The sequence below is a fragment of the Canis lupus genome, chromosome 1 (assembly GCF_048164855.1).
Source record: "Canis lupus baileyi chromosome 1, mCanLup2.hap1, whole genome shotgun sequence".
Lineage (NCBI taxonomy): Eukaryota > Metazoa > Chordata > Mammalia > Carnivora > Canidae > Canis > Canis lupus.
Window position 1 is genome coordinate 77,291,386 of NC_132838.1, and position 25,710 is coordinate 77,317,095.

The 25,710-nt window shown below is 39.3% G+C and overlaps 1 protein-coding gene and 1 long non-coding RNA gene across 9 annotated transcripts in view; one reads left to right on the forward strand and one right to left on the reverse strand.

Moving 5' to 3' along the window:
* Positions 1-25,710, forward strand: part of RASEF (RAS and EF-hand domain containing) — a 209,476-nt gene that overhangs the window by 96,065 nt on the left and 87,701 nt on the right. For 4 of the 6 annotated variants that reach the window (XM_072836982.1, XM_072836964.1, XM_072836996.1 and 1 more), the window contains one exon: positions 24,919-25,021. In XM_072836982.1, the coding sequence (XP_072693083.1) occupies positions 24,954-25,021 (68 nt within the window). In that variant the 5' untranslated portion in view covers positions 24,919-24,953. Of the gene's footprint in view, positions 1-11,280; positions 11,408-15,234; positions 15,352-24,918; positions 25,022-25,710 lie in introns of those variants that run through there. The other 2 variants (XM_072836973.1, XM_072836956.1) reach the window with 2 other exon arrangements.
* LOC140638899 (uncharacterized) overlaps positions 1-25,710 on the reverse strand; it is a 102,569-nt gene that overhangs the window by 66,036 nt on the left and 10,823 nt on the right. The gene's annotated exons all lie outside the window — the stretch shown is intronic.

Here is a 25,710-nt window from a genome sequence, read left to right on the forward strand (position 1 = left end):
CCTCTGTAAACAAATGGGTGTGGCTGTGTTCCAGTTCAATGTTTTTTTTGTTTTGTTTTGTTTTGTTTTGTTTTGTTTTTCTCTTACAAAAACATAGTAACCTGCAGGCTACTATGTAGCCTCTGACTACTGGCTTAGGCTATGATTTGGTAGCATGAACTTTCAAAATACTGTGCTTATATAAGTTTTCCCTTTATGAAAATCATATCTAATATAATGAATTTTATTTATTTTTGTTTTTCCTGTCTTATTGAAGTATAATTTACATGGATTAAAATGAACAAATCTTAGGTGTACTACTCAATGAATTTTTGCATGCATATATATCATATAACCTACATCAAGATATATTTCATCACTCCAGAAAGCACCCTAAAGTTCCTCTTTAGCTATAATCTCCCTCTCCCTAGAAGTAACCATTCTTTACTCTTCATCACCATAGCTTAGTCTTACTGTTTCTTGAACTTCATTTAAATGAGATTATGAAGCAGTATGCATTTTTTGTGTGTCTTTGGCTTCTTTCCCTCAACATAATGTTTTTGAGGTTCACTTGTGTTTTTGAACACATAGATTTATAATACAGACATCTAGGTTCTGTATATTGTTGTTACTCAAGACCCCACTTAACTAGAAAGAATTTGTTGGTCCTTTTGGTGTTTATAGTGCTATATTAGGGGCCACAAGGAGATGCAGGAGAATTCCTGTCTCTATCCTCTCACCACTTGGAGTTAAACCACAAACATAGAAACTGCAATTCAAGAACTCTTAGTTACAAATAACATCAACAAATTGAAGCATGAACTCTGAGTACTCTTTCTCATTGGAGAATTTAAAGGTTTAAATGTATTAACAAATGAGGGCTCTTGTTTCTCTTTACTTTTAATCAGTAGAAACAAATTTGGTTTTATATTACCATTGCCCCATAAAATTGCGAAGAAATGCCTAATGTCCTTTGGTCCAGTGCTTCTCATACTTTTATGTGCATGTGAATTACCTGGAAGTCTTGTTAAAATGCAGATTATAATTCAGGTGGTCTGAGTTGTGGCCTGAGAATCTGCATATATGGCAAGTTTCCATATGGTGCTGATGCTGCTGGCAAATGGGAAACATGTTTGAATAGGAGGGGTCTCATATAGTAATCGTTACTGATGTGTTTTAGACCAGGGACGGCATCCAAGGGCAGTGGCAGTGAAAACTCAGGGAGTAGAATATCTGTGAGTTGAAATGGAGGGAAGTTGCTGAGAAACTGGAATAGTACATGAGGAACAAAAGATACTAAGGATGATTCTTAGAGGTTGGCTTTATGAAATTAGACAAATAGCAGTAGCTCTGGATATCTCTCCAGATCACTATCTACCTCTGGATTGCTTCTGGCCCTGGGTCTTTTGCAGCCACAGGAACTTAGAGATTTGGATTCCTACTGGAGCAACATCTATTTCCCATTATTTCTATGTTGAAACTTAAATGATCTGAACATGCTTTGTTCCTGTATTGGGTTTATGGTGGATTTTTTTTCTTAAGAAGTGCTGCCTTCTCTATATCATAATATTTACCTAATTTGTTCTCATGATGCTACCTAACCACTTCTGCTTTTATGTATTAAATTTTGGCATAACATATGCTTTTATATTGTTAACACATGTAGAACCTATAGTCTTCAAATGGAAGATTTAGGGACTCATTAATACAATGCTTCTGACTATTCCATATAACAAGCACAGCCTAAATCAGTAGTAGCAGGTTGTACTGCACTTTTGCCTCTGACACCCTTTGTACCCATCTCTATAATTCCAGAGCTGTTTTTAGATGCTCACATAAACAACATTTTTATTACAAAGTCTTTCTAACTGCTATCTTTTAAAAAATTGAGTGTATTTGAAAAATGCCTTGCATCAAGACAGTTATCTGGAGGCCCTGATGAGGTGAAAGCATGGCTCTGGTGAAGTAGCTAGAAAAGTAATTGTAAGCTGGAAGAAAAAGAAGTCAAGATTTAAATAGGGGATGCCCTAGTTAGTAATTTCAGGGTTATGACAAAGTTCAAGGCCATACTAATGGAATAGGTGGCTGATGGCGGTGCAGAGAAGAGGATCGTAAGAGAGCAGGAGGTCAAGAACACAAGGTCTAGGTGTTAGATGGGCCATCCACTTGGTTACTAAAGTCATCGAGGATATTGGTAGGATTTGGGTAGGGAGACTGTGCTCATGCTAAAGTCTTTCATAAATGGTGGCAATTGAGGGATAAGGGAAGTTGATGTGTGACTACAAGGGTGACAAATAATAGCTAAGAGGAAATTGGAGAGGCTGTCATGTACCATGTGATAGGAGGAGATCATTGATGGCAAGTGATGGTGGGGCACAGAGAAGACAAAAAGTCTCCATCCAGATTTTGAGCTCCGTGGCAGTGAGAGAATGAATAGTCTCCATTTGTGAGGCATGGACAGGGGAGGGGTCTCCCTTAAGGCAAGACAGAGGGATTAAGCATAGAAACAGATTAACTTCACAGAGGATTTTACTGTATGGAACAGTATTTACACAGAGCTGAGCTCAAGGGTTTTTGATGGGTTTAGAGGGATGGGCTGGGTCAAGGGCCCATAAGTACCAATAGAGGTATAAGGGTGGAAGAGAAAATGGATGGCCAGAGATTCATACTTAGGGTATACCTAATGAAAATGCATAATGGGTTTTCAGTTAACCTCTTCGAGGAGAGTAGGCAATAGGCCCATGTACAGATGACTTCTCTTAGATGATGTTAGTTCCAACGACTATAATTTCTGCAATCACTTGGCCTCAGCTGGTGTTCTTCAAGGCTGCAACCCTGCAGTTAAGGCATGAGTTGGTGTAAAATCCTTATTGTTATTCAGCCTTATAATCAAAATTCCTGACTATGATTAGGTTCATCTTTTACGCCCTAGCATCACACATGCTTGCAATAAATTGGCTGGGATCTATGATAATGCAATCATACACTTTAGTAGTGTTTACAGGCTTTGAAACAGTTTTCAAGGTACTTTCAAGCACCTTAACCCATATAATGCCTTGCATTTTCTTTTTATAAACACAAAGCTTTTTTCTTAGGGTTTATTCATAATTATGAGAAAACTCCAGCTGAGAAAAGAGAATTTTATTTTGGGTTAATTTCAGTTAAATTAATTGTTTTATAAAGTGGAAATGAAGAAACACATTGAGGGGGATTAAGATTTGAAAAATAAACTTGAGGAGTGAGAGGCAAGGTGTACCCCTCGTCAGTTTTCAGAACCCTGAATGGGTCAAGTTGAAGTTAACTTCAGCAGGTGGGTGTCTATATTGTTCTTCAGGCTTGATGATGGCTTTCACTCTTCTTTCATTTTTAACATAACTGTCCTCAGGGCAGGAGACTATTCTCTCATTCAGCTTCGTGACTCTTCAATATTGAAGGGAAGTGGCAGATATTGTGACTATCTGGCTGTTAATGCAAAGCTCCACTTGGTCTTGAAAGTAGCATAAAGAAATAGAGCATGAAGTGTGGAAACTTACCCTTACTCAAGCTCAAGCTTGAGTCAGCTACATAACAGCTCCTCAACCCCTATTAAACCTTAAACTACACAGACAGGACTCGCTGCCCTCCAGAAAACAGAAGTGATAGATGTGAGAGGCACTGGGACTTTCTTTTCTTGGCCAGGGTCCATGAGGTTCTTTCCACAGGCCATCTTTACTCTGTTCTGGGTCCCAGGAAGTGGGGAGGGTGGGAAGAGTAGGTTCTTGGTGCTCAGGGCTTAATCCCTGTGGTTGGCCTGTGGCCATGCTGCTGCCTGGGCTCTGTCCCCTCCAGGTAATTGGCCCAGGCTGAGTTCCCCTTGGTAGGTGGGCTCTGGAGGAGGGAACCCCATTCCAGCCTTGAGGAAGGGAAGTATCATGACCCCTCCAGTAGGTAAGGGTATCAGCCTAGCCACAGGGAATTCCTTGGCTTGATCCCTCTCTGCCTCCACATCCAGAGAAATAGCTCTCAATTTTTTAATTTAATTTTTGTTTGAAATAAAGTCCTTAGTTAGCTAAAAAAATTAATAAATAGAAAAAGAAGAAAAGTATACAGAGTTAAATGAGGGATTTGACAGTTGATGCCATCTACAAGAATGTAATTATTTGGGAAATATAGAGTTGTCTAGTCAGATGAAACAAAGAATTTCCCAGGATTTGTTACTGAGATTTTCTTGTTCTGGGAAGAAAAAGGAAATAATTCCTTTTAGTTTGCATGGACTGATACCACCAAGTATATCTGTACAGATTCATCCTCTCTCATTTTCTCCAGCAGACCTTGATTATTAAATGCTTTGTCATTACATACAGACAGCATTTTGAGGAAAGGGTCTCTTATGTTGTTCATCTCTGTTTATTGCACAGACCGGCTCAGTGTTTCTTGCAATCCTTTTCAGTGGCTTTACAGATATCATGAAAGGAAGGCTCTCCAAGAATCACCTCTTTTGTAATTTCCTCTATTGATTGGCTTAGAATTATGGTTTATGGGTTCTTTTTTGTTTTGAGGGGGTTGTTGTTTTAAAGATTCTTATTTTTTTCAAACAAGAATAATGAATTTGGGGAAAGAGTTTGTTCAAACCAAAACGTTGGTCGCTTTATGGAAAATTTAAGGAAATGCTTATGTAAATCCAATGCTTACATTGTGCTTAAAGAAAAGTCTGTTGGTAATATTAATATCAATATATTTTCCTTTTCCTTCTGTTGGTAAGTCTTCCAGGAATTTTCACACCAAGATTTCTGAGTGTTGTCTTTAGAGGATTCTTTCATCAACTTGGCACAGATAGAAATATCATCTTGACCTTGTTTCTGAAGGATGTTTTAACCTTACTAATTAAGCAACCTCCACTGCTATTCAGTGAAGCTCTCTTGAGAGTGAAGAGCCTTTGATTTGGGAAATTTCCTAATTGGATAGGACCTCTCATCATAAACCAGTCATAACATGTTGATTATAGTTTTACCATTAGGAATTCCATTGCTTAACACAAATGGATTATAACAAGAATTTGATTAACCTAAGTCAATTTTGGCCTGGAGGTATTTGGAACCATTGACAAGATCAAGTTACCTTAGCAATCCAGGAGTCCAAGGAAAGAGGCCTTTGATTCATGATAGAAAAAAAAAATGTACAATAGAGTTTGCATTTTTATGTAATAGCAATTTTCCAATAATGGCTAAAGTCTAATGCTCCTTTTCTCTCTCTCAACTTGTATTTAAAACATTTTTTTTTGTTGTTATAAAAATATTCAGTACTCAAAATTGTATAAAGAATTCCCGAGATCCCTGGGTGGCTCATGGGATCCCTGGGTGGCTCAGTGGTATAGCGCCTTCCTTCAGCCTAGGGCGTGATCCTGGAGTCCTGGGATCGAGTCCCACGTCAAGCTCCTTGCATGGAGCCTGCTTCTCCCTCTGCCTGTCTCTCTGCCTCTCTCTCTCTCTCTGTGTGCGTGTCTCTCGTGAATAAATAAAATCTTAAAAAAAAAAAAAAAGAATTCCCAGGTACCCATCATTCAGCCTCAATGGTACCAATATTTTGTGAATCTTGTGTCGTCAATCTCCTCTACTTCTTTGTTTTCTAGGGTGATTTAAAGCAAATCCCAGATACATTATTTTACCCATAAACACTTTAGTATTTGCCTCTGCCAATCTATTTGTATGTTGTTAAAGTAACTATAAATGCTAAAACTTACATTAGTGCTTTATGGTTTTAAAGTGCCTTATCTCATTAAGTTACAACAATCATTTGTTATATATTACTATTACTATTTAAAAAAAAAACACAGAGGTTTTGAGTGTTGGTGACATTCTCAAGGGCCACTGAATAGTGACACTGGGTTTTAAACTTGGGTCTCCTACAAATACTCAGTTCAGTTTTGTACTTCCCATATATGTGACCACATCAAGTAAAAGCCTTATTCCTTGGGTATTCGACTTCGCCTGTTCTGCACAGAGGCTCCCTTCTTTTGGTCTTGTGATACCTGAGAATCATCTAAAGAACGCTGAGAGTAGCCAGAGGAAAGTGGTCATTGGAGACAGATCTTTTTATTTTGATGTTTTGACATGTGGGGTCTTGGTGGCCCTGGAGAGACTGCTGTTTCCAGGGCTCCAGTTCCCAGAAAGAGTAAAGGACTTACCTGCAAGTGTGGTTTTCATATGCAAACCAACCAATCCAAAGCCCATAACACCCTACCCACCTTCTTTACTTTGTTCTTACACTCCAGGCCCAATCACTGCAGGGCTAGGTATCAGACAACTAGGGAGAGCCCCTGTACCCTAAAGCCCACCAAAATTATCCAAACTAACTAATCCTAAACCTGCTTACCCTGCCTCACCCCTTCCTTCCCATGGAAACCACATAAAGGCTCTGTTGTTTCCCCTGTAGTCCAGTGTCATGTGGTGTGCCCCACCTCTTAGGAACTGTTGGTCTATTGGCCTCCTTCTATTTGGATGATAATAAAACCTACATTTTATTAAATATTTTATTTAATTATTTGAGAGAGAGCAAGAGAGAGTGAGAGAGCATGAGCAGGGGGGAGGGGCAGAGGGAGAAGCAGTCTCTCCACTGAGCAGGGAGCCCAACTTGGGGCCTGATTCCAGGATCTCAGGATTATGACCCAAGCCAAAGGCAGACACCCAACCAACTGAGCTACCCAGGTGCCCTTAAAACTTACGTTTTAAAACAAGATGGTGAAAGCTGAGTAAAATCTCTTGAGACTAATATCAAGGTCTTTCTAAGATCAGCCAAGCTTAGCTAGAAGCAGGTGAGGGTTCAGGGTCAGGTATCAGGTCAGAGAGAATAGCCATCAGCACAGGCAGTGAGCTCAAACACACATGAACAACATCATAGTTGAATGGCAACAGGCAATCATTACCTTGCTGTCTTCCTGAGGTGGGTTGAATTCCAGGGGGAATTATATTTTTTCTTAGGTATGAATGTCATCTCAAATGCATTCTCTTAAGGACCAGGAAGGCAGCATTTCCTTGCACCCTGATGTTGATGTGTCCCCAGTATTTCTTTCCTCAGGCTACCATTCCCGCTGGTCCTGCCTATCCCATTCTCCCTTGCAATAGCCAACAGGAAAGGACTGTATCTGAGGTTTTCAGTACCCGACTCTACTTCAAATGCCTCTTCTCTGAGATTCTAGTTCTCAAGCTAATGCTTGCATATCCAGATCAGTGTCCACTTCAGGTAGAATTTTAGATCAGGCACCACAGACTTCTCTAAATTTACTATCTTCATTTTACAGATTAGGAAACTGAGCTTTGGAGAGGTAAAGGACTGGTTTTAAGAAAACAAGCTGCAAAAAAAGTAGAGGCCTTTGGCACATTCCCTTACTACAGCTGGTAATTTTCAGTAAAATTTGACTTTTATTCACTATAGATCAGATCTCAGCATAACAAGTTCTAGCGGACTACTAGTTGGCCATAGCACAATTGATATAATAAATATTTATTTAGATAATTGGGAAATGACTTTCTTATGAAAAAATGTTCTTATAATCATGTATGTCACATTTCATTCTAATTCTGATACTGTCATATGTTAGATTTTTCTGACTTTTGCTTCCATCTATACAAATATACTCACAAACTCCACTAACACCCAACATAAACACACCCCATGTCTGAACACTCACTCTCCTTTGCCCTTTTATTTTTTAAAGATTTTATCCATGAGAGACACAAAGAAAGAGAGGCAGAGACATGGGCAGAGGGAGAAGCAGGCTCCTCGCAGGGAGCTTGATGCGAAACTCGATCCCAGGACCCTGGGATCGTGCCTTCAGCTGAATGCAGCCACTCAACCACTGAACCACCCAGGTGCCCCAGAATAGAAGTATTTGGCTACCTTGCTCTTACTGCCAAGAGTGTAGGTTCCCTGGCTTTAAAATATCTACACCTGCAGACCCTGAACATCGGGAAAGTCCCCCAGCTTTCTGAGGCCTGTCTAATCAGGAGCCTGGAGAACTTATGAGAAATAACTACACCTAATGTTGCTGGCCTCAAAATGGTGAGACTTCTTGGACCCAGACTTGTAATGAAGTCTCCATGTTCCTATGTTTCCAGAACATAAAACTAGTAGTGCTTCTATATAGCTTTCCAACCTCATCATGAAGTAATGTGGCAAAATGTGCACTTAAGAAGGGGAAAGAATCCCATAGTATCAGGATAGAAAAGGTTTGGATATCAGATTATTTTTTCTACTCAAAACAATACATTAAACTGGAGAAGCAAATATGAGTTCCTTAAGGAAACAGTGCCATGCAGTTATAGAGCAGACGACAGACTTAAAAGTCAACCCATTAACTGGATCTTTTGCCACTTCTGTAACTGAACCAATATTTACAGTAATTCAATAAAACTCTTGAACAAACAAGAGATAATGATGATAATTATCATTTATTGAGCCCCTCCCATATTCCAGGAACTGTACAAGGCATTTGTTACATGCATTATTTCATTAGCTTCCCATCTTATCTTCCCTGTGGGAGAAGAAATATTATCCTGAATTATCAAGTAGAGTCATTATAGTTTTGGGTATTAAAAGAGATACGGTACAGGTCACAAAGCCTGTATGCCTGGACCCAGGTGTGCTGATTCCCTACCTGACTCTTCCCACCCCCCCATATCCTCTGGTTTCTCTCTATGAGGAAGGACAAGGCAGGCTGACTTCTCCCTCCAGATATGATGAGCCAAAAGGTTGACATGACCATGGGACATGGTCATGGTCACAAACTGAATATGAACTGCAATTCTGTGAACTTGGAGTGGACAGTACTTCTGGCTGAGAACATATTGTCATCATGTCTGGTTGATTGCAAGCCAGTGAAAAGGTGATCTGTTGTAAGCAGTTGAATTAAAACTTTTTTGTGTTCAGTTTTCTCTTTTAGAGCTCAATCTTGAGCTCTGAAGTGTTTTTGCCTTGAACACTGCTCTGAATGAAGTAATGAGAGAAGGACAATACTATATTTCTTTCTCTTTTAATCAAAATGCCATGCCCTTGAAAAGAATTCTCCATTGAAAGTTGACAGTCTGCTCTTAGTTCACTTGATGATGTATTTAGATATGTTTGGGGAAGTCTTTAAGTCAAAAATCTTAGTCTCTTTTTATTCAAAACAGCAAACTCATAGTAACAATAGCTTAATCTTAGTTAATTTCTAGACATTCTCTTTTTAATCCATGAAAAGCTCCCAAATTAGCATTATGTGTGCCATGTTGGATTACTTGGTATCCTAAATGAGGTGATGGATGCTGTACAAATGCAGAGCCTATTACTTAAATTACGTGAGTCTAGTTTAAGAAATGCTGTATCACTATCAATTTTGAGGTTCCTTAGTTAATCTAAGTATAATCAGGGATAAGCACTTCTAAGACTCTCTGATTTATAAATTTTAGGGCATTGGGGATTCTATAAATTTTGGCACTAAAGGAGGCATACAGGATCACAGATTTGGAGCCCAGTCCCCAAAAGTCTTGGGGCTCTGGGTGTTATACAGTCAGTGCTCTGTAAATTTGGGGTAACTTAATGACTGAGACTAGACTATGAAGGCTATATCACAGTAAATAATGTCAATTGAAATTTTGTGAGTCAAGTCTCATTTGGTGGGGTCTTCTTATATTTAAAAGCTTTGCCTAGGGCAGCCCGGGTGGCTCAGTTTAGCGCCGCCTTTGGCCCAGGGCCTGATCCTGCAGACCCTGGTTTGAGTCCCATGTCAGGCTCCCTGCCTGGAGCCTGTTTCTCCCTCTGCCTGTGTCTCTGCCTCTCTCTCTCTCTCATAAATAAATAAATCTTAAAAACAAAAACACAAACTTTGCCTAGAATTACTTTAAAATGAATAGCTACTTCCTAATTTGCTACTGTTTAAGTTTGACTTTCTCTTATAAAACGTTTCCTCAAAGTGTGGATCAGCTGAGTGAAAATGAAAATCACTTAGCATAACATGGATCCTGGATAGGATCTCTCCTGTGATTTTCCATTTTCTTGTGCCCTGGAAAGTCGAAGACCCTTTATGATGTTCTCTAAATGTCAAGCCTTTCACTAAATTCTTAAGAGAGTTGCAGTGGAAGAAAGGTAGCTCTCTTTGCTCTTGAAACTGTAGGCTTTGTGGCCCAGATAGAGCTCAAGGTTTGAAAAGTGGGCTCTGCATTCACTCACATAAAGAGCAGAAATGTATATGTGCACTTAAACCAGACACTAAGCAGTAAAGGCAATAAATATTACAGCATAAATATGAAACATCATAAGTAAATGCACAGATGATAGAACATGTATAGATACGGATCTAGGTAAAAACACAGAGATGGATAGTTGTAAGAGTTGGAGAGGATTGTAGGACTTGACTTCCCCTTCTCTGTGGGTGTGAACATCCATACATATATAGAGGGATAGGACTTCTAAGATCCTGTTCTATTATAAATTATGAGAAGGAAAATCTGAGTCTGTGTTCATTCAGTGCCTAGCACCACCCTACTTGCAATGAGAGATTATTATTGATTTTTCCTGATAATGATACTGTTAGGGAGATGAATAAAATCTTCCTATTAAGACAGTACTCAATAGTCATTAATATGATGGTAATTAAACCATAATGAGCAGTGGTTAAAATAAGCAGAAAAATCACACAGATTCACAGTGTTAATCACAAGTTAGATCTGATTTTCCTGTCTAGTTCCAGTTGATGCATTTCGACCCTTCATAACACCTCAACTTCTTCACATCTCATAACTCATCTTATTCTAATAATAACCTAGAACTGAACCTACTAGGCCTAAACTTGACATTCTTTTTAGAATCTTACAACTAATTCCACTTTATATCATTAGTTTATCAGAGTCTTTCTTCCTAATTTTATTAACAGAGAACCTCAGTGCTTGCATCAGATGACTGACTTTTACCAGTTTAGTTCTTAACCAAAAGTACTTTTGGTAAAAATGCAGGCTTCAGAACCATCACCTCTAGATTTGACTCTGCTTTGCCACTTCCTTAGGGGCAGCCTCAGCAAGACATTTCACTCCCAGGTGCACACTTTCCTTATTGTAAAGTAGTGATCCTAATGTATATTTTGTAGGACTACTGTGATCTGACAGATCTGACAGCTCAGATCTGACACACTTCAGGCAGTACTCAAATGAGAACTACTAATACGATGATGATAATAATGCATCTGAAAAAAATGCACATTTTAATCATTAACATTCTTGACTCATTGCCCTGTCTTTTCTGTGCAGAGAGCCCTGGGCTGGAAAAGAAATTCCTGTTTGTTTCCTCTTGCAGGTGAGAGATCGGATTGTCCATCTCATTGTGACATAGTGTCCTAAGCTGGACAGGCTGGCCCTCAGCTCCTGCTCTCGATAACAGACAGGAGCTTGGTGGAAATCAGTACCCATTTGCGAACCCTCAGGTAATCTCTCCTCTGTGAGCATTGCAATCAGACCCCAGCAAAGTAGTCACATTGTTCTTTGGCACCATGGTTTGGTCTGTGGACTTTTCTTCATTTAAATCACCAAAAGAACAAATATACTCTTGTAGATGGATGAATGAGAAGCCGGGGTTCTGCCTCATACATTTTTTGTGTCTTGGTAAAGCAGCCAGCGTTCTTCTTTGAGGTGACCTGACCCATCAACACTGACTGGAATAGAATGAATCAGAAAGGAATGGATGCACAGTCTGGGGATCTGTGAGATTTTGTCTGACCAAAGATTTTTCTGAAGGGCAAATTTATGATATGATTCCAATAACAGCACCATGACCATTCTACATTCCTAATGGGCCTGTCTTCCCATATCAGTAAATGGTTCTAACCTCTTCTTCCTTTCACCCTCAAATGTAAGCAAGAATGGGGATGGTGAGAAGAGGTGAGGGGAAGACCAAGCAGTCATAGAGAACATGCCCTCCCTAACAGAAGCTCCCTTACCAAAGAGTGTTCACCAGAGAAAGGCATGGCATTAAAGCTGATGCTCTAAAGGGTCTGAGCCACAACACTGTTTACTTAATTTATACCCATCTCATGACCAGTTTCTCCACTTTCTTCTAACTCAAAATTACACAGCTGCAAAGGACATGGAGGACAACCTGTTATATATTTATATAATATAATGTTATTAGCCTTTCTTCCAGTTACCATTTCTGTGTATCAAACCACCCTGAAATCAAGTGGTATAAAATGACCATTTTATTACATTCATAGATTCTGTGGTGTATGAATTTGAACAATGAATGGGAACGATAGCTCATCTCTGTTCTACAATGTCTGGGGCCTCAGCTGGGAAGACTGAGAGGGCCTAGAATCATCTGGAGGCTCTCTTACATGTTTGACATCTGGATAGGGATGACTTGAACTCTGTATTGAGCTGATACTGATCACTGAAGAGCTTACACATGGCCTTTCCCTATGGTCTTACCGCATGGCAGCCCCAAGACAGTGGTATTTCCTACATGGCAGCTCAGGGCTCTAGCAAATATATCCCCAGGAAGCAAGGTGGAAGCTGCATCACTCTGTATGAACTAACCTTGGAATTCATTTAATAACATTTCCTCTGTACTCTACTGATGGGAGTAGTGAATAAGCGTGTCCAGTTTTATAGGGGAGGGCACGTAGATCTTACCTCTCAACTGGAGGAATGTCAAAAAGTTTTACAACCATTAAAAAAAATGGCCATTGCCCATTCTATAGTTGAGGCATTTAAGGCAATATTAAAAACTTGCATATAACTTCTAAATTATAGATTTATAATTTTTGAGCTGAAGAAAACCTTAAAGATCCCTCTAATCCAAACATTTGTTTAAATAATGAGGATATTATCAAGACCAGAGAGGTGCTGTGACTTGCCCAAGCTTACACAGCTGGGCAATGGCAGGGCTGGGGTCAGATCCCAGATCATCTGACCAACAAGTGTTCTCTCCATTAGACTTAATGAGTATCAGCAACTGAGCAACACTCACTACAAACAGCTGTGATGGAAGAGAACTTCGGAATAGCAAATGACACTGGCAGCATCAACAATTGCACAAAATAGTGACGACCACCACTGCTGAAAAATGGTGGATGGAGTAACAGCTGGGAAATCCAGCAATATGCCACCTCTTTAATAATACTGCCTTCTATTGGATTAGCACTTTCACAGACACATATATTTAATGCCATAATAACTCTAAATGATAAACAATTATTCCCATTTTTTTTCCCTGAAGGGAAACTGGGGCTCACAGGAATTAACTTGTCCAAATTTGCCTAATTAGTAAATGGCACTGTGGACCTCCGCACCAAGTTATCTGGCTGCACAGCCTATGCTATATTTTCCCCGGCAGGAAAGCTGTTTTATTTTTCTATTTCTCTTAAAAGATTTTATTTATTTGAGAGAGAGTAGTAGAGAGAGAGAGAGAGAACAAGCAGTGGGGAGGGGTAGAGGGCAAAGGGAGAAGTAGAATCCCTGCTAAGCAGGGAGCCCTACATGGGGCTCGACCCCAGGACCCTGTGATCATGACCTGAGCTGATGGCAGACACTTAACCGACTGAACCGCCCAGGTGCCCAGGAAAACTGTTTTAATCTTTAATATGCAACATAAGTAGATAGGGGTACCCTAAATCTAAGTATGTTTGCCTTCTATGTGCCTTCTATGTGGAGGTCATGGAATGCATCAGAGACAAGGACACAGAACCAGCACCGCTGACTCCAGCACCTACATCTGTCTCATGAGCCTTCCATGTCTTAAGAATGTCCTGTTTCTTTTAGAAAAGAGAAAGGGAGTAAAAGACAAGAAATGCCATTCCTGCTGCTAGAAATGCACCCCCTTTTAAAAAAAAGATGTTATTTATTTATCATGAGAGACACAGAGAGGGGCAGAAGGAGAAGCAGGCTCTCTGTGAGGAGCCCAATGCAGGACTCGATCCCAGGACCCCGGGATCATGACCTGAGCCAAAGGCAGACGCTCAAACACTAAGCTACCCTGGCATCCCAAAATGCACCCTTTCATATGGGCTTCTACTGCTGGCTTCCAGGCAAGCCAAGCAGAGGCATCCAGAGTGCTTATCTGCTTCCCTGGAGAAGCAAGGCAGGTAAGTTATGGTGGTTTCTGGAAATAAGACTCTAGAAGACCCTGGGGGTGATTTTTGCCTCATTAGCTTGAAAGGTGATAAACTAAGGTGACTTTAGAGTTTAAACAAAAGAAGAAAAAAGATTAATAGCATAGAATATAAAGAATATAAACAAGTTAAGATATAGTTATTATTATATCCGTGTAGATGTTTATATTACAAGCCCTTCTCTCTTATGAAAGCTGAAGCTATTTTTGCTCTTGCAAAAGTTTGACAATGATTTCTCATATAGTTTTTCATTTAGAAAACTTTTTATTCTATTTCTTGATTCTGATACTTAAAAATACTTAAATGATGGGACCCCTGGGTGGCTCAGTCAGGTAGGTGTCTGCCTTCGGCTTGGGTCCTGGCCCTGGGGTCCTGGGATCAAGCTCCGAGTTGGGCTCCCTGCTTAGTGGGGAGTCTGTTTCTCCATCTTCCTCTCCCCCTGCTCATACTCTCTCTCTCAAATAAATAAATAAAATCTTTAAAAAAAATACTTACATGAAAGCAGCAAAAACATTTGAGCTTTGTTTGAACTCTGATCATGGAAATCTGGTTTATATTATCTTTAGTGCCTTTTAAAATAACTCTCGGGGATCCCTGGGTGGCTCAGTGGTTTAGCGCCTGTCTTTGGCCCAGGGCGCAATTCTGGAGTCCCGGGATTGAGTCCCATGTCTGGCTCCTGGCATGGAGCCTGCTCCTCCCTCCTCCTGTGTCTCTGCCTCTCTCTCTCTCTCTCTCTCTCTCTCTCTCTCTGTGTCTATCATGAATAAATAAATAAATCTTAAAAAAATAAATAAAATAACTCTCATGATCAGAAAGGTCTATGAAATTCTAGGTAAGACTACACTTGTTTAGATATTTAAAGTTCATGGTACTTAACCAAGTTGATGTGGGGGACATAGTAGACAAAGCTCTATCTCTAGGAAAGTAAGACTTGAGCAAAGCACAATGTGATTTGAGTTGCTATGTGTCTTCTTTCTAACAGCAAAATTCCACTGAAGCATCCTTTCCACTCTGTTTAGTTAAATATGAAGCTAATGTTTCTTCATATAGATATATCACCTCTTGACCTGCTAGCTAGGAGAGGGGAAACTGAGTGTATAAATTTATGAAAAACTCCTATTAAAGCTTTTACTTAAACTCTACAGGTATCTCAATGTGAATGGAGGCCAACAGGTAACCAATACAGGAATCCATGCATTGGCAAGAAGCTGCCACCGGCTCAAATATCTAGACCTAAGCTCTATAGGAATAAGCCAAAGAGGGTAGGGAAATTGCAGATTATCCCTTTTTTATCCAGTTGCCTGATGAAAATGAACCCTGAGTTAATTATCCATTTCAGTTCGTCATTTTAAGGGCACCTTAAATGTAGTCTATAATGTAGACAATGATATGGTAGGCCAAAAGGAATCTGTATAGATTCTTAAAAGAGTAAATCCTTGATAAATGAAAATATGAATAGAAGAGACTTATCCAAGCACCTGACAGAAGAGTTGTTTGCCTAGAGGGATATATATACCAAGGGTATATTATGTAGAGTCTGGTACGCACTCCTCCAAACTTGGAATTAAAATATGGTCATAACTATTCACATTTCTAATTAATTGCTCATTTTAGCCATTCTCATATATAAGAAATCCATTTTCCTCCTCTTTGGGCTGCCTCCTAATTATCCTGGAACAGGCTAATTAGTGAGGCTTACATGATTGAAGGAGGAGGTAGTCTATCTAGCTTCTCCCATGTGGAGAAACTGGAAGCTCATGAGTCCACTATTGTCATTGCTTCCTGCTGCCCCAAGGGATGATGCCAGGGTCCCCTGCAGCAGTGATGCTTATGAAGCCAGATCTCCACTGAAGTCAATGGAGTTCTATGAGGGAAAATGAGCTCAATACCTCACATCTAAGCAGTGTACCCCAAGACTGAGATCTCAAGATTGTCCTATTGGTGTTTAGTGTCTTCAACTCCCTTGCACAGCTACCTCCCAGGGTAGTAGTTGACTGATTACAGCTGGTCCTGACACTGACATTCGTCAACTCGTGGTTCTTGCACTGCTATCTTTCTTTTCTCTCTGGTCAGCATTTCTTCTTACACCCTCAAATCATAATTGCCCTTCCCCAGGATATTAGAACTCACAGACCAGTCTTCCAATGGAGGCTATCTTCCAAGAGGCCCTACATTTACCAATCTGAGGGAGAGTCTCACTTATGCCAGGGCATGGGACTAGCTTCACTAATGTTGAATAAAGTCAAACGTATAATATAGTACACAGAAATGGTGTACTCTGAACCATTGCTCCCTTACAACATAGCCTTACAGTATAGTCTAGCATATGCTAACCTACTTCTTAGAGTGTGTATGCTCTGCACAGGCTACCATAACAAAATGCCAAAGGTTGGGTGGTTTAAACAACATAATTTTATTTCTCATAGTGTTGGAGGCTGGGAAGTTCAAGATAAGTATGGCAGCATGGGATTCTGGTGAGAACTCTCTTTTCCTAGCTTGCAGATGGTTGCCTTTGTGCAGTATTCTCACATGATGGGGAAGAGGGGGAGCCAAGCAAACTCTCTGGAGTCTCTTCTTATAGGAGCACTATTCCTATCATAAGGCCTCGTCTTCATGACCTAATCTGAACCCATTTGTTTCCCAACGGCCCCATTTCCAAATACCATGTCAGTGGGAGTTAGTGCTTCAACATATGAATTTTGGAGAATTATAATTCAGTTCATAGCAGGATGGCCTTTTTATTTTTTGTCTTCAGTGTTCCTCCCTGTAATGTTGCTTCTACTGCAATACTCACCACTTATTAGTCAGATATATCTATTTTTTCTTACTGCATTCCTGGGCCTTAAGCAAGTCTAGGGATGTGATAAAATGCCCATTTTAATGACTCTTAAAATTTGATCACAGTTAATATTAGATAGATAATATTCTATCATTGCAGTAGCCAGCTCCCAAAATAGCCCCCAAGGATTCCCAGCTTCTGGAATTCAGCCCTGTATCATCCCTTCCAACACTATTATATTAGCCTTGGTCTGTGAGACCAACAGAACACAGCAGAAATGATAGCATCTCACATCACAGAGTAGGTGATAAAATTCTTCCCCTTTTTCATTATTTCTTGTGGGGAAAGCCAGCTGTCACATCATAGGGACACTCAGGCAATCTTAGGGTGAAGTCCACATGGTGAGGAACTAAATTCCCTGGTATATTTTAGCAAATATGTTCGTGAGCTCTGAATGGGCATCTTGTAAAAAAAAAAAAAAAAAAAAAAAAAAAAAAGAGGATTTTAAGGGATTAAGTCTATTTCTTTACATCTCTCATAACACCCAGCACATTTAGTTCACCATGAGGTCGTTAGTAAGCCTAAGTCATTCTTGGTTGCTTAAAGCATCTTCTTTGCCAAAAATACCTAAAAATATTTTTTTAAATAAAAATAATAAAACAAATGTAGAGGGGATATTAGTTTGGCATGGGTGCAGTGTGAAGGGTAACGTGCACAGCAATAATTACTGTTTGAGGTTTTACAACATCATGAAGGATGCCTCAATTATTTCGCCTCATGAAAACTGATTTTATATCTATAAAATAATCAAATTTATAGAAAATCAACTTCCTAATGACTGTAAGAAGTCAATGGATTCTCTACTTCTAGAAATTATTAGTGTTATTGTTTTTAGTTTGTAGTGAAGTAGGAGGGTGGAATAATGGCTGTGGTTTGCTGGAAGCAGTTTTATTTTCCTCGAAGCATCAAATAATGTTCTGGTACCTATTTGTTGTTATTGGTACATATCTTTAAAATGTTTCAAATAAAAGATTGCTCTGTGGTTAAGTCTTCACTCCCTAGAATCACAAAGCTGAGTATTCTAGGAATAGACGGGACAGAGCAGTTCCTGTCATTGAGTCTAGCTGGCATACTTTAAAAAATATCATAAATTCAAAATAATTAGGTGATCTGTTTGCAGCAAGGGATAGGAAATGACATCCAAGACAAGTGCTTCCTTCAAGCTACTTGCCACTGAATTTGAGAAAAAGTATCTGACACACACACACACACACACGCAAATCTAAATGGTATACACATCCTTTGAAAAAGAAAAAGAAGCTTTAAGAGGGGTGTGACTTTTGGGAAAGAGTTTAACCTCAGATAATCCTTGCAGGACTTGGCGGGATTCAGGTGGGCAGAGGAGAGGAAAAGGGAGTCTAGGCAAGAAGAGATTCTTCCACATCGTGATTTTTTAAAAACAGGTTATGGGGATCCCTGGGTGGTTCTGCGGTTTAGCGCCGCCTTCGGCTCAGGGTGTGATCCTGGAGTCTCGGGATCGAGTCCCACGTCGGGCTCCCTGCATGGAGCCTGCTTTTTTTCTCTGCCTCTCTCTCTCTCTCTCTCTCTGTCTGTCTCTCATGAATAAATAAAGAAAATATTAAAAATATAAAACACATAAAAACCGGTTATATTTGCCCAAAGCTTCCTTACGAATCGGATCATCGCAATCCTGCAAGATGCTTAGGGCAGGTGGTAATAGTTCCGCTTGCCAAGTAAGACCTATTAAGCCAGAAAGCTACTTGAGAACTTTCCAAGTTTGTTTTATAAGAGGGAGCTTGAAACATTGTAGCCAGCTGTGATTAAACGCAAATTGAATCCTGCAAAGCCTCAAGTATTTCCTATGTGGCTCTTTAAGAAAAAAGTGTTCTAACCACCAACTTAGGACCTTCAAAATAAGAGAAAATATTTTTAGTTTATTATAATAAAATCAAGATATGGCACTAGTTATGAATCATCCCATAAATAGTTTTAGGAATGTCACTTTTCCATCTAAACATATGCCATGTTCTCCTAATTAACCATCTTTCCAAAAACATTCTGATGTTTGCTTGGTATCTCATTACGCAAATGTGATATAATTAATTTAAGTATTATCTTCTTGTTGGGCATATAGATTGCTTCTAATTTTACTTATCAAAAATAAATAGTGAAAAATATCTTTGTACACAAATATTTGCATCTTCCATTACTTCATTCATATAAAGCCCCCAAAATAGGATAGATTGTTCAGAAAATTGTGAAATCAACATTTTTAAGGCTTTTAAATACATATTGCTAAAGTGTTCTCTGAAAGGCTGTACAATTGTATTCTTCCAATAGCAGTGTACGGAGGTGCCTGTTTGCCACATCGCTGGAAACCTCAGTGCTCTCTTACATATATAGCAAACATTACGGAGGGAGTATCTTAATTTGTTTTGCTGATGATTCTTGATATAAAAATTTTAAATATTCTCAATGGCATTTTGCATTTCTTGATTTTATTTTTTATTTTGTGTGTGTGTGTGTGTGTGTGTGTGTGTGTGTGTGTGGTCTTTACCATTGAAACATACAACTTGCTGGGCAGCTGGGTGGCTTAGTCAGTTAAGCGTCTGCTTTTGGTTTGGGTCGTGGTCTTGGGGTCCTGGGATTAAGCCCTGCGTCCAGCTCCCTGCTCACTGGGGAATCTGCTTCTCCCTCTCCCTCTGCCCCTCGCCCTACTTGTGCTCTCTCTCAAATAATAAAATCCTTAAAAAATAAACATATGTCTTGCTTCATAGATTTGTAATATTCTTTATAGATATTATGGTATTAAAGCTGTTTTTAAAAAAATTTGTAGGTATTTGTCCAAGTATACCATTTTGTGAAAAGTCTTCCAGTCGATTCTCTTAGGTATTCTTGATATACCAAATGTATTTTAAGGTAGAATACATGAATATGTACAAAATATACATATTTTAAATGTAATGTGTTACAATGTAATGGGTTACAATGATAAACACATACCGCTCTATTTTTCTAGAGCTAAACTGCTTGATTTACTTATTATTAATTTTTAAATTGAGGAATCATTGATAAATATTATATGCGTTTCAGGCATACAACATAATGATTCAATATTTGTATATATTGCAAAGTTATCAGCACAGTAAGTCTAGTTAACATCTGTTAAACTTAAAATCTCTGAGTAAAGATACCATATGAGACAATCATTTATCAATTTGGAGAGTTACACACAAAGCCCTTTCAATGAAACTCATTTGTTTTAAGGTCTAATCCACTGATGTTCTAGAAGAAATATAAAGGTTATACTTGGCTTCCTCCTGTGGAACTGCATATATATATATATATATATATATATATATATATATATATATACTAGATACAGGGTCTGGAAATGGGCCTGAATGGAAAAAAGAGGGGCATATGGAATAGACATGATTTCATACTACCCAGGTATTTTTCATTATTATAGATTTGTGCCCTTGTACTAGATCATCATGGGGCCCATACACTTCTGTTAGATTTACAGAACTGACATGCTTCCTCTCCTCTTTGCAACTTCACCACTATCATCCCTCTTTCTAATTACACATCTATCTGTGATCTCAGTCATAATTGATGCAGCAGTTGGTAGACAGAGGACACTTGTCAGAGTCCTACAGATTTTTATATGAGAAAAATCAGTCAGAGCAAATAGAAAGGAAGACATCATAAATTTATTTCATTATAGCCTTGAAGCCTACTTTTCCATCAGACCCAATTTGTTATTGATGCTTAAGCTGTGCTACAGATGGAAATTGCCCCCTCCCCACCTCCCTGCCTTTTTTTCATTTTGTCTTTCATCTATGAATGTCTGGATAAAGACTGTGCTTATCATCCCCTTGATCAGCTTACTATACGTGTTTGATTTGTATTTCCCTGATGGCCAGTGATGTGTGTTTGAATTTCACTTATAAATGCCTGACTAAAAAGTAACGAAGAAAAAACTGAATATATAGTATGTTGAGGCTAATTAATGTTAAGCCACTGTTTGACTTTTACTGATTTTTGTCTCTGAGACGAAAGTAGCTCCTTTGGGTGATGTAGAACGTAGAGTATGATTCAACTAGAACCAGAGTCCTTCCTGTATTACCGTTGGTGGTGGGCCTCCATGAATGATACATACATAGCTCAGGTCAATTCCCTAATTAGGAGACTATCCTCATGTTAGAAGGATGCTGTATCTCTAATTACACTGATACATAACAGAGGCTTCAGAGAGAGTTTCCTAAAGGATAGGACTTACTAACAGGCAGAACTGAAGACATTTTTTCATTCTGGCTTGTCTCCAAAGGCCAAGATCACACTAATTACAGTACAGAGGAGAGAACAACTGCAGACTTGAGCTTATTCTGATTTTCAAGATCTTATGGACATTGAGATTGTAGGCTGTGTGTATGTGTGTGTAGGTATGTATATGTGTGTTTTGGTAACTATGGCAACATCCCATTTTTGTTGGCTCTCTTGGAAGTCTCTTATTGGATTCTCTTGACTCCTCAGTATCTTTCTTTTATATTTTACTTTCACTTCTTCAATAAAATATTCAGTTAATTCAAATGTGAATTCAAAACCAGTTACATTGCATTGTTTAATGTACCCAACCCAGTACTTCAGTAGCTTAATTTACAGAGAGGTGATCAAGTAGGTAAATATATGACAGGCACCTGGACACTCTGGTGTCTCATTGTTTTACTGCAACTCTTGTAAGCATGGGTACCTCCATAACAGAGCCTATTTTAACAGTTATAAGAGAAAAAAATATTGTATTTTAAAAGTGATAGGGACTTCCAAAGGTGGCTGAAAATTTTGAGAGAAAGATTTATAGCAATATAAAACCTGTCCTTACATTGCCTTCCTCACATAAGTGAATGTATTTTCTTAGAAGAAAACATGAGACACCACCATTCTTGTGCTCATGAAAACACTCAACAGAAACCTGTGTTTGCATCCTGTGGTATAATCATGCAGTTTTTACACTATCATTGAGGTTTGGGCCAGAAATGAACAGGAACAATTATTAAATGGAGTCTTGCCCACTTATTCACTAATAGACTATGAGGAATTAGCATGGGCTTTGGAACCCAATTCCCTGGCTTAAATCCCAGCTTCTATTAGCTGTATGACCCCAGGTAAGACACTAAGCCTCTCTGTGCCTCAGTTTCCTCATCAGTAACATGAACATGAAAATGATAGCTTCTGCCTCAGGAGCTTTGTGGGGATTAAGTGAGTCAGCATAGGAAAAGATTTAGGGGCCTGGTATATGCAATGCTTTCTGTGTTAGGCATTATGATTTGCTTATAAATACCATTAAAATTGGGATCCCTGGGTGGCGCAGCGGTTTGGCGCCTGCCTTTGGCCCAGGGCGCGATCCTGGAGACCCGGGATCGAATCCCACATCGGGCTCCCGGTGCATGGAGCCTGCTTCTCCCTCTGCCTGTGTCTCTGCCTCTCTCTCTCTCACTGTGTGCCTATCATAAATAAATTAAAAAAAAAATAAATACCATTAAAATTTTCTTTATTAAAATAGCAAGTATTATTCATCATATATACACTCAAGCTCCTTATTTAAGGTAGTTATTTCTTCTTTCAAAAGCATTTTATTAAGAATAAGGTAAAAATTATCATTACTCAATTTGAATAAACCCATTGTGGAGAATTTTGAATTTTCTTAATTATTATAGGGAAGACTTATTCCTTAGATAGCAAGGGCCTAATCACTCAGTGGAATCCAAACAGATATAAGAATTTCAGTATTTATTCAAGGACGCTTTCCCCTTACCCTTGGTTAATATTAGGAGCTTTTTCTATGGTGTGCTATGTGAAACATTCAAAATCCTCATTCCAAATCATCTTTGATAGTGAGTACAGGCCACATCTACTCTCTGGGTCTGTATCTGGAGAGCAAAGATGGTAACACTTAGGATTTAAGTTTGAAAGTTACTTTCCCTTAAGGTTGGCATAGCCCTATCTATATGGGACCATCTCATGTTTCTGACATTGATGACTCTCCCGTTCCCTGACAGTTCTGGGGATGGTGGAAACGTTTGCTATAAACCTACCTGCCCTAACATCCCCCTCTTTTTGCTGATCTCCACTTTTATCTGCCTTCCTACAGAACCCCAAGTTTTGTATGGAAACCTGGTAACTAGCCTAACAGAAGAGTCTGAAGTGGACAGAAGAATTAATGCTTTTGGAGGGTGTTAAATACTGAACATTGATTCTGGTAAATCAGAATTACTATTAGGAAACCCAACTAGAAGGTCAATTAAGAATGCTGCTTACCAGAGATTATTGACTTTAGGGTCTGTAGACTTACTTTCAATGATCTGTTTCCTTGGGGCGCTTGGGTGGCTCAGTTGGTTAAAAGCCTACCTTTGGCTCAGGTCATGATCCCAGAGTCCTGAGACTGAGCCCCACGTCAGGTTCCCTGCTCAGTGGAGAGTCTGCTTCTCCCTCTGCTCCTCCCCCTGCTTATGCTCCCTCTACTTCTCTCTCTCTCTCAAATAAATAAATAAAATCTTTAAAATAAATAATCTGTTTTTTAGAAGTATAGTTTGTTTAGGTTGGTAGAATCATTGGGAATGATTCTCTGGCATCAGGATTTTCTCATCATCGTGTCAGAGGTGGATCTGAATGTGGCCAAAGCTGTGAACCTTTGTTCGAGATCAGTGATTCTCAATCTTTATGTGCATCAAGATCACCTGGAAAACTTGTTAAACCACAGACTGGTGTGGGGCCCTAGGTGGCTCAGTCAGTTGAGCGTCTGACTCTTGATTCTGGCTCAGGTCATGATCTATGATCTCCGGGTCGGGAGATGAAGCCCGTGTCTGGCTCTGCGCTCAGTGCAGAGTCAGCCTGAGATTCTCTCTTCCCCTCCCTCTGCCCCTCCCCCTGCTTTCTCTGTCTCTCAAATAAGTAAATACTATATTTAAAAACATATACGCACAGACTGCTGAGCCCCACCCTAGAGTTTATGATTCAGTGGGTTAGAAGTGAAGTCCAGCCCCCTCCCCCCCCAATTTCTAACAATTTCCCAGATGATGCTGATGCTGCTGGTCCAGGAGTCAGCCTTTGAGAACCAGCAGTTTAGGTTATACAGGGATCCCTTATCCTGGAAGAGGCCTTTTTACTCCCGAGATGTAGGTAGACATTTCAAGGTCATCCAAATTCTAGGGTGGGACTTATGCTCTCACATTCCCTCCTGTCCTGCCCTGCCTCTTGGGGTCCTGCTCCCTCTTACATGGACAACGGTAACTCAGCCCCTTCTTCTAGCTCATTTGTAAGCAAAATAAACTTGTAGAAACATTTCAGGGAACCTAAGAAGGGCCTTCATCACATCAAAGGGAACACTTTCTCTAATCCTCAAGTGTCCATCAACAACCTTGCTGGGTCTGGCGTTGCTACGATTTTCTGCCTTCTGTCTCTGTCCCCCCACAGTCTTCCTTACCCACTGTCAGGAGGAAGAAAAACCCATCCTCCTGTCTGTAAAAAGTGGCAGAACTATCACGTGTTGTTCTGCAGATTCTTTCCTCCTATGAGAGTCTAGCAAAGAATTATCCCAAATTAGACAGTTTTCTTCTGGGAAAAATTCTGGTGCCAGATGTTAAGATAATGATTACTTTTACTTCATTATTATCAAATACCCATCCAAAGGACATCACCATAATAACCCTCTAGATTTATCTACTATTATCATTTCCTTAAGAATATCAAAATAGAATCTGACATCTTTAGATCTTTGCCCCTATCATCTTCACTTTTTTTGGGGGTCTGGAATTTTATTAGGTGTGTTCATTGTACACGACTCTTTCACTGAACTGTATCTGCTGTCTCTATCTGGTTGGGATGGCAGGACCGATAGGTGAGGAAGGATAGGGTGGGGTTAGTGGACATGCAAGGCCAAGGTAAATTTGAGGGATGAATTTTTGAAAACTTCATCAAAGTACATTTCATTATTCTTATAACTTTTTGTTCCCTTTGTCCTTCACAGAGTTTACTGGTGAACTATCGTCATATTAGTTTGGAATGTGTGAAACTGTTTCTGCAAGAATGTCACCCTGGATGTGGTTAAAAAACTTTGAAAACTGTAGACGGTAAGAGAATGTTGATTTTTGCCCACTTGTATCTCTTTCAGTCTTAAATGTCATCACAAAATGAAGAGAAAACTTGATAAAAGCTGTGCATTGGTTTGTGCTTATTCATAAACCCTCAGGGTTGTTTCCATTTAATACAGACTTTTAGCAGTCATTAAATATTTCCCAGAAAATAGCTTCTTATAACTTCACTTAAAGCTAAACCAAGTTTTCATGACCTCTCATATAGCACAAAAATTACATGAGTTCCTTTGTACTTTGGAATTCATTGAAAAGCTCAGGAAAAAATACTTGGGAGAACTTAGATTCCTTTCAGCTATGTTGGCCTCTGTCCTCAGAATACCATTTACTAGAATGATATACAAGGTAGGGAAAGAAAAACACTTGAGTAGTTATTAGAGTTGAAATTACTATTTCAGATGTCCCATATTTCAAGAATTTGATTAATGCTAGTCTCCTCTGTGAAATCTGAGCTTTTTGAAGGAAATCTGAGATTTCTGTAACGAATTAGCCTTTTAGGAAATAGAGGAATCCATAGAACAAATGGGTGAATCCATGGAACAAATACTTCTGTAAGGAACCTGAGGAACTTTATAGGTTTCAAAACAAACAAAATAATGGAACAGTTTGAGGAATTTCTACTGATTGTATATCTCATAAAATTTAACTAATAATTTATTTCTGGAAAA